This window comes from Littorina saxatilis, linkage group LG9, assembly GCF_037325665.1.
Source record: "Littorina saxatilis isolate snail1 linkage group LG9, US_GU_Lsax_2.0, whole genome shotgun sequence".
Classification (NCBI taxonomy): Eukaryota; Metazoa; Mollusca; class Gastropoda; order Littorinimorpha; family Littorinidae; genus Littorina; species Littorina saxatilis.
In genome coordinates this window covers 24,324,973-24,340,998 of record NC_090253.1, presented here as the reverse complement: position 1 = coordinate 24,340,998, position 16,026 = coordinate 24,324,973, and the positions used below count along the sequence as shown (strand labels likewise).

At 40.3% G+C, this 16,026-nt stretch overlaps 1 protein-coding gene and 1 long non-coding RNA gene across 2 annotated transcripts in view; both read right to left on the bottom strand.

Annotated features, from left to right (window-relative positions):
- Positions 1 to 477: 477 nt before the first annotated feature.
- LOC138977142 (uncharacterized) lies at positions 478 to 12,450 on the bottom strand. The gene is made up of 5 exons (XM_070350052.1): positions 12,404 to 12,450; positions 11,984 to 12,073; positions 9,475 to 9,549; positions 1,855 to 1,953; positions 478 to 1,035 (listed from the first exon to the last, which is right to left on the bottom strand). The coding sequence occupies exons 1-5, from the start codon at positions 12,448 to 12,450 to the stop codon at positions 588 to 590; spliced, it is 759 nt and encodes a 252-aa protein (XP_070206153.1). The 3' UTR covers positions 478 to 587.
- Positions 12,451 to 12,845: 395 nt separating this feature from the next.
- The window catches only part of LOC138975679 (uncharacterized), a 5,066-nt gene continuing 1,885 nt past the window's right edge, over positions 12,846 to 16,026 (bottom strand). The window contains exon 3 of the long non-coding RNA XR_011458712.1: positions 12,846 to 12,925. This is a non-coding gene — a long non-coding RNA (uncharacterized lncRNA). The remainder of the gene's footprint in view (positions 12,926 to 16,026) is intronic.

The following is a 16,026-nucleotide window of genomic DNA, read 5'->3' as shown; positions in this document are numbered from 1 at the left end:
ATGTTGGATGTTCTATTTTGCTTCCCTCTTTCTCTTCTTAAGTTTTTGATCATCTGACTACCCTGCTTTTCTATTTGGATGATAATATGCACTCTTTTCTGAAAAATGGAAAGGGGGTGGGGGTAGTAAAAGCATCACAGTTCAAAATTTTGCGCGTTAAGGGGTGTATTTATTTTTAAATTGGTAAAGAGGAATAACTCAACTTGGTATCTAACACTATTTCTGAACACTGTAATCACTTTAAAACTTTTAATCAATGTGTGTTGGTGTTCCATGCTTCAAATTGAGCTTCAAAATGGATACAACAGGATTGTTTTCTGAATTCACAAGTAAAATCACTATGTTTAATGTTCTATTTTGCTTCCCTATTTCTCTTCTTCAGTTTGTGATCATCTGATTGTTATTTTGTTTACATTTTCACAGTACAATATTGCAACTTATTCAGTAGTGTTTGCGTGAAAAAATCTAATACCTATGCTTAAACTTCAGTCGTTATCTTAAAATTTTGCGCGTTAAGCCCTTTATATTTTGTATTTTCCTGATAAAGCAAACATTGAACTAACAGAAAAAGTAACTTTTAAAATTACCTAATCACTTTGAAATTGGGCCTCCATAGTATACTCCAGCCTTAAAGGAAGAAAAACACAAGCTCTCACATTCCGTCTTCCCTCCCAAACACCCTTTTCACCCACACATTCACAGACCTGTCCAATATTGTGCCGGACCTGCAGCTCATAGGGGAGCTCCAGATGCACAAAGAGGTAGGCGCCGCCGATGGAGTAGAAAGTGGTGAGCACCATGGTAATCGCGATGCCAAAAAAGGTACTGCAGCACACCTTGCATTTCTGGCCGCTCGTCAATTGTTTCGGTGGTTCCTCTTTGACCTCTTTGACCTCTTTGACCTCTGCGCCGCCTTTATCTTTACCTTTACCTTTACCTTTACCTTTACCTGCGCCCGGTTTCTTGGCCTTCTTCTTAGCGTTAGGCTTCTTCTTGGCGGTGCTACGATTGTCGTCACCATCGACACTGTCTTCGCTGTCAACAATCCATCAATCAGTTATTGAATCGATCATTGATACAATCGTCGATCACTCATCTACTTGTTAACAAACTCACGTATCACTTATCCAATCACTCACTCATCCACCAATTCTTCCTCACATCAATCAGTTATTGAATCGATCGCTGATACAATCATCGATCACTCACCAATCACTCATTACTTAGTAGCAAACTCACTTATCCACTCACTCACTCATCCACCAATTATTCCTCACATCAATCAGTCTTCGAATCGATCGCTGTATGATACAATCATCACTCACTCATTGATTTAGTAACAAACTCACTTATCATATCACTCACTCGATCGTGAGATCTATCCATCCATCCAGCCACCAATCCTTCCTTATATTAATCAGTCATTGATTCGATCACTGTATGATGCAATCATCAATCACTCAGCAATCACTCACTAGCTTAGTAACACTCACTTATCCACTCACCTACTCGATCGATAGAGCTATCCATTCATTCATCCATCAATCCTTCCTTACATCAATATGTCTTGAATCGATACAATCATCGATCACTTTTCACTTACTCATTATTAATATCGCTTTTCATTCACTGCGATTTTGCTTCAATCTGCATAAGGAGGTACCTTGCAAAAAGCTTCCTTGAATTCCTCGGGCACTGTTTTTGAACATAACACCCCCCCCCCCCCCCCCCCCCCCCCAAAAAAAAAAAAATGAGGAAAAAAAAAAAGTTTCCTATGATAAAGCCAAAAATAGTGATGGTGGTACGCGGTAGCAAATACATGTGCTGCTTATTTTCACGGGCGCATGCACGGACCTGTCGCTTGTTTCGGGCCGGGAATCGTGCGAGCTGTCACCCCTGGCATGTTTGCTGTCTCCCCTGGACGATGGAGACGAGTAAGTTTCCCTGTTAGGTCTGCAAAATCGAGTTTTTGTCACACACAAAAAGTTATATAATCGGGTGGAGAAAAAAAAGAGAATCGGTCGGGGAAATTGAAAAGCAAAATAATTCTTGGCCTTATATTATAGCCCGTCCTTAATTGAGCTTAAAGTCGAATTCGCGAAATCTTCGCGAAGCTTTTACCGAAAACTCAGCGCGAAAGCTTCGTTCGGCCAGCTTTGTGACGTATACTTTGCGTCGTCGACTTCGCCCAGTTAAGGACAGGCTTTATATTGTTTGCTGTCCATTTCTTGTTTTTTACATTTAGTCAAGTTTTGACTAAATGTTTTAACGTAGAGGGGGGAATCGAGACGAGGGTCGTGGTGTATGTGCGTGTGTGTGTCTGTGTGTGTGTGTGTGTGTGTAGAGCGATTTAGACTAAACTACTGGACCGATCTTTATGAAATTTGACATGAGAGTTCCTGGGTATGATATCCCCATACGTTTTTTTCATTTTTTTGATAAATGTCTTTGATGACGTCATATCCGGCTTTTCGTGAAAGTTGAGGCGGCACTGTCACGCCCTCATTTTTCATCCAAATTGGTTGAAATTTTGGTCAAGTAATCTTCGACGAAGCCCGGACTTTGGTATTGCATTTCAACGTGGTGGCTTAAAAATTAATTAATGACTTTGGTCATTAAAAATCTGAAAATTGTTAAAAAAAAAATAAAAATTTATAAAACGATCCAAATTTACGTTTATCTTATTTTCCATCATTTTCTGATTCCAAAAACATATAAATATGTTATATTCGGATTAAAAACAAGCTCTGAAAATTAAATATATAACAATTATTATCAACATTAAGTTTTCCAAATCAAATTAAAAACACTTTCATCTTATTCCTTGTCGGTTCCTGATTCCAAAAACATATAGATATGATATGTTTGGATTAAAACCACGCTCAGGAAGTTAAAACAAAGAGATGTACAGAAAAGTGTGCTATCCTTCTCAGCGCAAATGCTACCCCGCTCTTCTTGTCAATTTCACTGCCTATGCCGTGAGCGGTGGACTGACGATGCTACGAGTATACGGTCTTGCTGCGTTGCATTGCGTTCAGTTTCATTCTGTGAGTTCGACAGCTACTTGACTAAATGTTGTATTTTCGCCTTACGCGACTTGTTTTTTTTAATCAGATGTCACGTTGTCACAAGTATGCGTCTACATCTTCATTTTGTAACCCATTTTTAATTTCATTCTGCCGAAAGTTTGGACTTGATTTTTGAGATACCGACATCTTCAGAACCTACGTCCTGACTGGCGATTTGACGTCACATGAAATCGAGAACCTCTGGTTAGATGTCTCGGTCTCCGAGACGTTATTAACAGCTATTGTGTTTTCAGCGTAGCAATAGGGTCCGATATTTAGACGAGACAAGTATAATGCTGACGAGTCGAAGACGAGTCGCATTATACTTGTTCGAGTCTAAATATCGGACCCTATTGCTACGCTGAAAATACAATAGCGATTATATAGCTGTTCTGACCTTTATTTGTTGTTCCAAACTTACAAAATGACAGTTTTTGCGTCGATGCGTTGATCTCAGGTTTTGATAGCAGACGCCGTTTCTTATGCGCATTAGTTTTGCGCAGGCGCCACACTGACTTTGGAAACTCGAGTTGACAACACAGCTGTTAAACAGCTTTTTATTAGTTCATTCGTATACAACAAAAAGAAGTTTGATTTTGTTTTTCTTTTGAACAAGACTACTTATGAAGAAGACCAAAACACAACATCAACGGAAAACTAGAAACAACTGAAGAACTAGGATGCAACAAGGGAAGAAGAAGAGAACAGCTAATCCGTACAAAGCGAGCAGACGGCAGCGACGTTTCCAGTTTGGGTGAATGGCATTTATACTTGTCTCGTCATGAAGCGAATTTTTCAACCTCAGTTATAAACGACTACATGAATGTTAGTGCCATGGGTTGTACATCAATACTTCAGAGGGGAAGTGGGGTATTTAGTGTAGAGTTACGAGATAAAAAAAGCTGAGTGCGAAAATTTGTGTCAGTCGGCAACTGTGAACTAAGCTCACAGGCACACAAAAACGGCTGTTCCGTTTTACTCCCCTGTTTGTACTACATCTTTCGACTTTGGGCATTTTGTGGTGTTTAGGGACAGAAAATTATAGGTTTAGTCCTGTTTCATCGGGAAGTTAGCAGAAAAGGGTATGCTATCGACATTTGTAAAGCTGAAAAACATTCCCGAGAAGAATTTCAAGTTGTCAGTGTATGCTGATGTCGATCAGTGAAACATCGTGTGGTACAGGTGGGTAAACCGGAACCATGCGTCTTTGTTATTGACAATATGCTTTTGGATATTGAGAAAAATGGCCGACTTCCGTAGCATTATGCTTTGATGATCGGAAGAGACCATCCAATCACAGCCCCCGAATTCTCCCACGTGTTCATCAGAATAAAGCATAATGCGGCGGAAGTCGGCCATTTTACTCAATATCCAAAAGCATATTGTCGATAACAAAGACGCATGGTTCCGGTTTCTTCCACGTGTATAAAGTACACGCATACCTCGCCAGGTTTGTTTCTGTGACTAGTCGACAGACGATGCCATTTGCTTTGTGTGTGTTTTTGTTGTTGCTTACTGTACATGCCATACATTACGTGTAAAATCCAGTTCTTTAACAGGCAACAAACCTTGCAAATTTCCTGAAGCTGCTATCTGAAACGACCTATCTCTGATTCTAGCAGACGATCTCTCCAATGTTTAACTAAACACAAAATCAGCAAACTCTCCTGTCACATAGAACGTCCATTGTATAGTGCAATGTTGAAATGAAGTTACCGGTCTGAAACATTTAGTCGTTTCTTCTGAGACAATCCTTGTTCTCTTATCATCTACAGATTTACCGCAGTCTTCACCACGCGAATTCCCAACAGAAGTCAGACTTTCGAACATACAATATACGTAGGCAAGCATGATACGTCATGACGTCATATGATTCCTAGCATATTGACGTAATGCGAAACATCCGGTTATCTCGAGTTTTCTCCGTAATACATGTCCGTGGGTTTTTCAATGTTCGGTTATTTCCGTGGCTTCATGCGGAAAGCGAACCGTCGTCTGCAATCAACGACATGGACCATTCTGGTACTTGTTGCTGACAAAAACATGATTTTAACACAGAATTTAATGTCAGAATAGCTATATAAACGCTATTGTGTTTTCATCGTAGCAATAGGGTCCGATATTTAGACTCGAACAAGTATAATGCGACTCGTCTTCGACTCGTCGGCATTATACTTGTCTCGTCTAAATATCGGGCCCTATTGCTACGCTGAAAACACAATAGCTGGTATTCATGTGTTACGTGGATTTCCAATATTACCCAATATCGAGACTGGAGGTCGAGATTTTGATGTCACTGTCAAAACAGACCAATAGCAGAAGATATCATCACACAGTCAGTCAATGTTAGATATATTGCTAATTCTCTGGACATTTTGTATTACAAATTACAAAATTGCTAATTCTCTGGACATTTTGTATTACAAATTACAAAAGTATTTGTCTCAGTTTTGGCTGTTCCATATCCCTCCCTCTGATCATTATTTCTTTTTGTTCACTCTTTTCTTGTACTTTTCAGTAGTCTTTTCTTTCAAAAAGTCTTTAGTCACTTGCTCAACTAAATTCTGGGATAATTACATTTTCATATATATATTTGTTTGTTTTTAAATTTAGGTGTTTTTGTTTTTGAAGTGGGGAAGCAATAAAGAGGTCGTCGATATCAAAACTGATATCGACGGAAATGTCGTCGATATCACTTTTGCACTGAGCTCAGTTTTGCCCAATTGACCAATGGAAATCCACGTAACATATGAAATAGCAATATACTTATATACTGACTTTTTGTTATTATTTTTGAAGTGATATTTACGCAATAAAAAGAATATTATCTTTTCATATTTACCTCTGTGTTTGATTGTTTGTGTGTGTATGTGTGTGTGTGTGTGTGTGTGTGTGTGTGTGTGTGTGTGTGTGTGTGTGTATGTGTGTGTGTGTGTGTGTGTGTGTGTGTGTGTGTGTGTGTGTTTGTGTGTGTGTCAAAGTGGTTCTATTGTTTTGTAGTTGTTTGAATTGTGTTGTCGGTAAACAAAGTTAAAAAAACAAAGGATTACTGTACTCACCGATACAAAGACGACACAAGAGTGTGTATTACTTTTAGTCTGTATGCCTGTGCCCTTGACATCATCCAACCACTTCTCTCCCCTTTCATTCATTTCCGTTCCTAGAGTTCCTTCCCCTTTTTGCGTGTTTCCCCTCCATTTTCTTTCAAACCCTGTTCGTTCCGTGTTGCGTCTGCTTTTTGTTGTCTTTTGTGTTCTTTTCCTGATGAAGCTTCCAGAAGCGAAAATTCGTAATCGTCTTGTGTCGTCTTAATTGTATCGGTGAGTACAGTAATCCTTTGGGTTTTTTTAACTTTGTTCATCTTACCACAGTCACTTCGTTGTTTAGATTTTTTTGTCGGTAAACGTGAAGTTTTGTGAAGTCAAGCCAATATTTATTTTTTTAAAAGTCTAGGGTTACAAACACATGAATTCTAAAACAAAACAAAAAATTGCAATAAACACGACAAAAAAGATGATAATGAAACACAACACTTCAAAGAAACGCGACGGGACAACAATACCATGAGTGTGTACCGTGAGTCGAAGTGCATGGTGTGCCATGTTAGGCCAAACAAAAAAAATAGTCTGTTTACGGTAACATAGGCCAAAAAAAAATAGGGTCGGTAGGTCGGGAAATTTTTTTTTTTTCTCCAAAAAACCATATGTATTTTGCCAAAAAACAAAGACTTTTTTTCCCCCAAAAATGCCAAAAAAAGTCTAGGGTCGCGCGAAAAAATAGGGTCGGTCGGGATACCGTAAACAGACTATGTTTGTGTGTGGCCTTATTGCTCATAGAAAAGAGACGTATAACGGTATAAAGTGACTATATCTAGAAAAACACTGTCTCATCGCCCCATTAGCTATACATATCAGGTTCGGGGTCGTAATTATTTGACCACACACCAGGAATTAGTTACTGAACGCTCGAACATTTGTTTTTAAGGTATTCCTGGTGTGTGGTCACATAATTGCAACCCCCAACCTGAAATGTATAGCTCTTGGGGCGACGAGAGACCAGGGTTTAGCCTGGAAGAAAACGACAATGGGACATCTGTCCCCCTCAACCAAATTCTGATGGGACATTAAAGTCATAGTCGAAGGCAAAACGCGCAAAGCAGCCTAGGCGGTCCGAAAATGCTTTTGTCGAAAGATGCAAAATAGTGCTATTTGGTGCCATATGATGATATGAGAATTTGCCAGTGTATCAGGTTCGCGTGTCATTCTGACAATCATCGCTCCACGGCTATCGCCAGTTTTTTCTCTGACAGCATGCTAAATTATTGCGCGAATCTATCAAAAAAAGAATACAGAGTTATCCCCCATATGTTTTTCGCGAGCATTGATCTAAATTTGAGATCAGTGTTCGCGAGACGAAAATGATTGCAGATTGGCCGACTTCGACAGTGATCTCCGTTCTGTTCTTCACAGTTATGATAAAGACATCGTTCTAAGGTCAAAACAAGTCGAAATTTTGAGACTGCTGTCGGAAGGAGACCGTGATATATGGTTGCATCACTTTTAACTGGTTACAGAAAAAAATCGTCTGCACCGGCGCGCACCGAAGCCAAAGTTGATTATCACGTGACACTTTAGAGTTGTTTGCATGGTATATACATCCGCGAAAGATAGCTCGCTTGAAACTGTCTTACATATCAATTCCTTTGAAATTTAACAAGAAGGGCAAAGCCCATACGACTCACATGCTTTACACATTTTTCCTACCAAAATACATGTGACCTTGACCCAAGGTCAAGGTCATCCAAGGTCATGCAACACAAAGCTGTTAATTCAAGACATAGGAAGTACAATGGTGCTTATTGGCTCTTTCTACCATGAGATATGGTCACTTTTAGTGGTTCACTACCTTATTTTGGTCACATTTCATAAGGGTCAAAGTGACCTTGACCTTGATCATATGTGACCGAATGTGTCTCATGATGAAAGCATAACATGTGCCCCACATAATTTTTAAGTTTGAAACAGTTATCTTCCATAGTTCAGGGTCAAGGTCACTTCAAAATATGTATACAATCCAACTTTGAAGAGCTCCTGTGACCTTGACCTTGAAGCAAGGTAAACCAAACTGGTATCAAAAGATGGGGCTTACTTTGCCCTATATATCATATATAGGTGAGGTATTGAATCTCAAAAACTTCAGAGAAAATGGGAAAAATATGAAAAATAGCTGTTTTTTAGGCAACATTTATGGCCCCTGCGACCTTGACCTTGAAGCAAGGTCAAGATGCTATGTATGTTTTTTGGGGCCTTGTCATCATACACCATCTTGCCAAATTTGGTACTGATAGACTGAATAGTGTCCAAGAAATATCCAACGTTAAAGTTTTCCGGACGGACGGACGGACGTCCGGACGTCCGGACGTCCGGACGGACGGACGGACGGACGGACGACTCGGGTGAGTACATAGACTCACTTTTGCTTCGCATGTGAGTCAAAAATTACACAACACCATGAAAAATCATTATCGACGATCGCGAATCTGCTTATATCCATAACACATTACAATCAAAACTTGACTAAATGTAAAAAGATCTAAATATGTAAAAAAATCGATTTCCTCTCCAGAGAAGGAAAACCAAGGCATCCTGTCAGGGATAGAATGAGACCTGAAGGGAAGTAACTCATTTTTTACCTGAGTTCAGGATGGTTGGCGTGTGTGTGTGTGTGTGGATCTGTGTTTCGATCGATATCGCTTCTTCCAGAGAGGTAAACGTGCAAGCACAGATAGTTTGCAGGATTGGTTGAATAGCCTACTAATGAATTACATTTTAAAAGCCAATCACAGTGCGTTTCACGACCTCGCAAGTTGCTCGGCTTAGCGCGCGTTTTTACTTGAAAAGTGTGCAGGGGGTGGCGCAGTGGTACGTAATCACAGTGCGCCCTTTGACGCACTGAAGGGAATTCCAACGTGACATTTTTAGATGTTATGCGCCAATGGCGCAAGGCGCACTAGTAAATGAAACCCTGAGAGACACTTTGTTTTTCTGTTAGATATTATCACTTCAAAGGGACAGTACAAGGGTCACAGGGGTCAAAGCATTGCTGAAGCAACGATTTGTATTTTTGTAGCAGATTACGATATAAACAGCCAAAAGCTTTACACAACATGCCTACACACACCTTTAGTGGTTCTTGCCAAACAGAACTATCGCCCACCAAAATGTGATTAACATTTCACGTGATTACGTTCTGGTTCTGGAGGCTGTATGCAGTATGCCATAATCATAATGGGCCCACGTGCCATCTTTTACAATTTTCTTACGTAAGCTTAATGAAACACAATGTCTTGACGTAAAGTACCCAAAATAGAAAGAATTATTCCTCTCGCCCAGACTCATAGACTTACGTGTTGGCGTACGCGTTTGACGATTTTGGTTTACGTCCGGGACCTGACTTGAGCCTGTTCGAGGGCGACCCCTTCCTGCAAGGTGACAGACCAACATTATTTCGTAAAAAATATGCCGTTTTTGACTCCTTTCATGAAAGTCAATGAAACTTGATATTTTTTTTCAAACGGATGACTGAAAGCCCTAGGGGCTCCGTGCACCTGGACGTGACAAGTTCAGTAACTTTAAGCTTATCATACGTCTAGCGAAAAGGGAAAATCACCGATTATTTTTCAGAAGTACTAAAAATTCGTATTAACTTCTGAAAGATGCAGTGCCTTAGTCACAGCATGGAGAGCAAAGATTTGTCGTTTTGTCGTAGATTACGATATAAACTGCCAGGAGCTTCCCACAACTATCTCACAAATGCCTACGCATACCTTTAGTGTTGCCAGCCAAACGAAACTTCATGCGGCTTGTCAGGTCGCATCTCCCACCAAATAGTAATTAACATTTTCCGTGAACACGTTCTGAGGCTAAAGGCTGTGTGCGGTGCGCCAAAATGGACCCACTACCATAATTTACAATTTTCGAACGTAATCATACACAACGTCTTGACGTTAAAGCCCCACTCCGCCTCACATGAGCTTCACAGAACGATGTCATCTTTCTATAAAACAGCATTACTAACCTTATGGGACACACTCACAATGGCATTCAACAAAAATAAATAATACTTACAGATCACTTGAATTGCTGTTTAGCACGCGTAAACCACACACCGGTTCTCGTGGTGTATTCAAACATACATGATCAATATAGTCGTTTGCGCTTTCAATCCTACTCTATATCTGTGCACTTCTAAATCTAAAATACAATTCCAGCAAAGCGCTATAACTAGGGCGCCCATAGCGCCCAAGAACAAATGACAAATATATATAGTGACACAAAACAGAGTGGCGGCATAATCATATAATCTAGCGGTTTGCGGTAAATGCGTCTGCTTTGGCATGGTAAGATGCAGCTCATTTGATGTGATAGTCGCCCTGTTGCGGAAGTACGTTTGTATGCGCGCAATACTCAATCTACACAGGCACAACAACACACAGTATCAAATGGTTGAAATCTCAGTCGACCAGCTTTTCGGGGTTTTTTTAAGCCAAAATTGTATCGTTTTTGGCAGCCCACTTCCCCGTCATCAATTAAACAGCACGTTGCACACACCATTTGACCTATTCCAGGTTTGCTTGATATACATCCTTTCTAACTTTTAAAACTTCGAACTGTACTGACTTCGTTCTGATGATAAAAGAATTCTTTGGTGTTTTAACAATGTTTGTGTAACAAACTGTCAATTTATCATTTAGATTTTAAAAGTTAGGTCCAGTTTGTTTGAATGTACTTCCATTCTAACTGTACAAAATAAACTCTTTGAAAATGTCTCACTCTCAACGGAAAGCAGCCAGGATGTTCCCGTTCGGTGAGCGTTCAATTGAAGTATGTTAGTACTGTGTGTAAACGCTCGGGGAGCTCAGTGATCAGAAACAGATGGTTTACGGGAAACAAAGGGTGCAGGGATGGCCAAGTGAACCGCCCGATCGCCAGGGGCGAGTAAAAAATTCGCCGGGCTAGTAGAAACCGCCTGGTAACTCGCCCGGCTGGCCAGTGAATATTCTGGTCAAATGCAACATTTTTTGTTTTACTATCGGGTTTCATAGGCATATACACACACCATCAACTGTGGTATGTACCGGGCCTGCTAAATGTCTGGCAGCTAGGCTATTACATTTCTTGAAGTTACTCGCCAAGCTGGCGAGTTAAACATTTGAGATTTGGCCATCCCTGAGGGTGGCTTTAAGTACTCAAAACAGAAAGAATTCTCCCTCTTGCCGAGACTAATAGTAATAGACTTCCATGTAGGTTGTTGACGTAATTAGTTCACGTGCAGGACTTGATGTGAGCCTGGCCGAGGGCGACTAAAAAAAAATAAAAAAAAATAAAAAATTCCATCTCACACGGCATTAAGTCTCAGGAAACATGAATACACGCATGCAGGAAAAAAAATATGGGTAGCGCCGTATGTATGGCAGCTAGCTTTCCCCGGGGAGAAAGCAGCCCGAATTTCCATGAGGGTAACCTCACTGGACTGTAAATCTTATCCAATCCAATCCAATCCAATCAAAAATTAATTCATAAACAATTTGCAGTTTTTGACTCCTTGCATGAATGACCACGAAACTTGATATTTTTTCAAAAGGATAGCTGCCTGAGGCATGACTGAAAGCCCTAGGGGCTCCGTGTACCTGGAGTTGACAGGTCCAGTAACTTTAAACTAAACTGTTTTCTTTCTTTTCTTTTTTACACTATCCTGCAAAACAAAAGGCTGGCCTGTGGCAGTCATGTGCGGTTGGCATACGATCCTTACTATTTCGTGTAAATGACGTCATGCCGCGTCATTTTCATGTCTTGACATAAAGTACCCAAAATAAAAAGAATTAGTGTCCCTCTCGCCGAGATTAGTTGACTTACCTGTTGGCGCGCACGGTTGACGTAATTGCTCCAGGTGCGGCACCTGATGCGGCACCACCTGATTTTGACCTGGTTGAGGGCGACACGGTCCTGCAAGGTGACAGACCAAATCTTTTTGTACAAAATATGCTGTTTTTGACTCCTTACATGAAAGTCAATGAAACTTGATATTTTTTCAAACGGATGACTGGAAGCCCTAGGGGCTCCGTACACCTGGACGTGACAAGTTCAGTAACTTTAAGCTTATCATACGTCTAGCGAAAAGGGAAATAACAGATTATTTTTCAGTTCAACTAAAAGTTCATAATTATCAAACTACTTAAAGATGCAGTGCCTTAGTCACAGCATGGAGAGCAACGATTTGTCGTTTTGTAGCAGATTACCATATAAACTGCCAGGAGCTTCCCACAAATATCTCACAGATGCCTACGTATTCCTTTAGAGTTACCAGCCAAACGAAACTTCATGCGGTTTGTCAGGTCGCAAGACCTGCCCTGGGGCAGTCAAAGATTAATTCGTAAACAATTTGCAGTTTTTGACTCCTGGCATGACTGACCATGAAACTTGGTATTTTTTAAACGATTAGCTGCCTGCCGCATGACTGAAAGCCCCACGGGCTCCATTGACCTGGAGTTGACAGGTCCAGTAACTTTAAAGCTCACTTTTCTTTTCTTTTCTTTTTTTTTACACTATCCTGCAAAACAAAAAGCTGGCCTGTGTCAGTCATGTGCGGTTGGCATACGATCCCTACTATTTCGCGTAAATGACGTCAAGCCGCGTCATTTTCATGTCTTGACATAAAGTACCCAAAATAAAAAGAATTAGTATCCCTCTCGCCGAGATTAGTTGACTTACCTGTTGGTGTACACGGTTGACGTAATTACTCTAGGTGCGGCACCTGATGCAGCACCTGATGTGGGCCTGGTTGAGGGCGACCCGCTCCTGCAAGGTGACAGACCAACATTATTTTGTAAACAATATGCTGTTTTTGACTCCTTACATGAAAGTCAATGAAACTTGATGGGTTTTTTTCTCAAACGGATGACTGAAAGCCCTAGGACGTGACAAGTTCAGTAACTTTAAGCTTATCATACGTCTAGCGAAAAGGGAAAACCACCGATTATTTTTCAGTAGTATTAAAAGTTCGTATTAAACTTCTTAAACCTAACTTTTTGCTCAGTTTTCTTCTTCTTTTAACACCATCCTGCCTGTGTCAGTCATGTGGGGTTGGCATACGATCCTTACTATTTTGTGAACATCACGTCATGCCGCGTCATTTTCAGGGAAAGACTGGAAAAGAAAATTGCAGAAGGTTATTTATAGACAGTCTACTGAAGTAGATTTATTGACAGTCAGAGTGACAAACCATATGGATTAACTTATTACTCATTTGTCTTTTTTCAAGATAGCTTATAACTGGGACATATGTTGCGACAACCAGCCTAAGGGTTATTGTATCAGTAGAGGTTACACGCCGAGTCTCAGTGAATACTAAAAATATTGGTCGAAGTTAGCGGATCAAGAAAAATGCGAGCTTCACTATCTCGTGCACACTATTTTGTTTCCTTACTGTCTCGTCCACAAAGCTTTTTGGTCTTTGCCTTGGTGCATTACTTTTTTTTTAATTGATAATAATAATAATTGTCAGTAAGTACTGGTGTCACATGACTGATGTGAACCAGTTGATTGGCTAATGGCGATGCGCTAAAACTGTTAGCGCACTCTTGGAGTGCGCTAACTTTTCCACAGAGCGTATTCTTCCGCCCTTTGCCGAAGCGAGACTGTACTCTCATCCTCAGAATTAATTAATGACATGTGGCTTATATTCTCCACAATACCAAATGACCATAAATGTCCTGCTTCTCAATTAAAGCAGAAGTGGGTTTTTTCTGACATATTGCATGTGCCTGTGCCACTGATCTAAAAATAGAAACCGCTGCGTCTCATCTCATTTTCGACTTGCATAGATTCTTCTCATATGCCGTGTCAGTGGCATGTAGTTATTATCCATATTACCAAATGATGAGTTAGTATACAATTCCCAGCAGCTATTTTATTTTATTTTATGCAATTTATATCGCGCACATATCTCAACCACGGATTCAAGGCGCAGGGATTTATTTATGCTGCGTGAGATGGAATATTTTTTACACAATATATCACGCATTTACATCGGCCAGCAAACCTCAAGCCTATCAGGGCGAGCATTCACCTTTCACTGCCTATTATTCCAAGTCACACGGGTATTGGGTGGACATTTTTATATATGCCTATACAATTTTGCCAGGAAAGACCCTGTTGTCAATCGTGGGATCTTTAACGTGCACACCCCAATGTAGTGCGCTAACAGAAAACACAAGTGTTATTCCGATAACGTACCAGCTAGACCAGCATTTGGAAGTCGACTGACTCGATCGACTCTGTCATACGTAGCAGACTACACTGAAATACGACTGCATCAGTTTAGTAAATGAATGGTTTCCGAATTATTATTTCAAGGCAAGAACAATCGGAATTGAAAACGTGTAGGGTTCAGAACGTTCTTACCATATATAAGACTTATTACCAGCCTGCCTCATGCTTGCAGACTCAGTGCAACGGGACGAGCAATTTTTGTTTTTGAAACGAGACTGCAGTGGTTCGATTGCCCTTGCCTAGCAGACGACATAACCCCCGCTCAGCAAATTAACATGTTGGGCAAATGTGAACGAAAAAACTATGGGGATATAATACGTGTAGGGTTCAGAGCATTCTTACCGTTCATATTTAGTACCAGACTCCCCGATGAGTGAAGATACAACACGAGAAACATACCACATTTATTTTGAAAATGTGCTGACTGCCGACCAGTCATTGGAGTCAATTCAAGGGGCATCACTCTGCACAGTCAATCCGTCGAAGCACAACTGGAGGTTTCGAATCGCAAATAACTAAGAGCGCAGTCCTTTCTCCGGGTTCAAATGAGGTCTCTATGAAAGATCATCACTTTTTAGCTTAACGCTACACTGGAATTTACCAACAGAAATTAAAACAAGTCGCGTAAGGCGAAAATACAATATTTAGTCAAGTAGCTGTCGAACTCACAGAATGAAACTGAACGCAACGCAACGCAGCAAGACCGTATACTCGTAGCATCGTCACTCCACCGCCCGTGGCAAAGGCAGTGCACGTGGAATTGACAAGAAGAGCGGGGTATTCGTTGCGCTGAGAAGGATAGCACGCTTTTCTGTACCTCTCTTCGTTTTAACTTTCTGAGCGTGTTTTTAATCCAAACATATCATATCTATATATTTTTGGAATCAGGAACCGACAAGGAATAAGATGAAAGTGTTTTTAAATTGATTTCGAAAAAAAAAATTTGATAATAATTTTTATATATTTAATTTTTAGAGCTTGTTTTTAATCCGAATATAACATATTGATATGTTTTTGGAATCAGCAAATGATGGCGAATAAGATAAACGTAAATTTGGATCGTTTTATAAATTTTTATTTTTTTTTACAATTTTCAGATTTTTAATGACCAAAGTCATAAATTAATTTTTAAGCCACCAAGCTGAAATGCAATACCGAACCCCGGGCTTCGTCGAAGAGTACTTGACCAAAATTTCAACCAATTTGGTTGAAAAATGAGGGCGTGACAGTGCCGCCTCAACTTTCACGAAAAGCCGGATATGACGTCATCAAAGACATTTATCAAAAAAATGAAAAAAACGTATGGGGATTTTATACCCAGGAACTCTCATGTCAAATTTAATAAAGATCGGTCCAGTAGTTTAGTCTGAATCGCTCTACACACACACACAGAGACACACACACATACACCACGACCCTCGTTTCGATTCCCCCTCGATGTTAAAATATTTAGTCAAAACTTGACTAAATATAACAAGAGTTTGCGTGTGACGAAAGCACGACACACTTGAGACAGCCCACACAAAAGTAGATCTTACACGACCTGACCACACAGTTATGCCTATCCAAATGCGCGCAGCAAAATGTGCGTTTTGAATCTTTTTTTTTCTCTGGCAGTACTGACAATA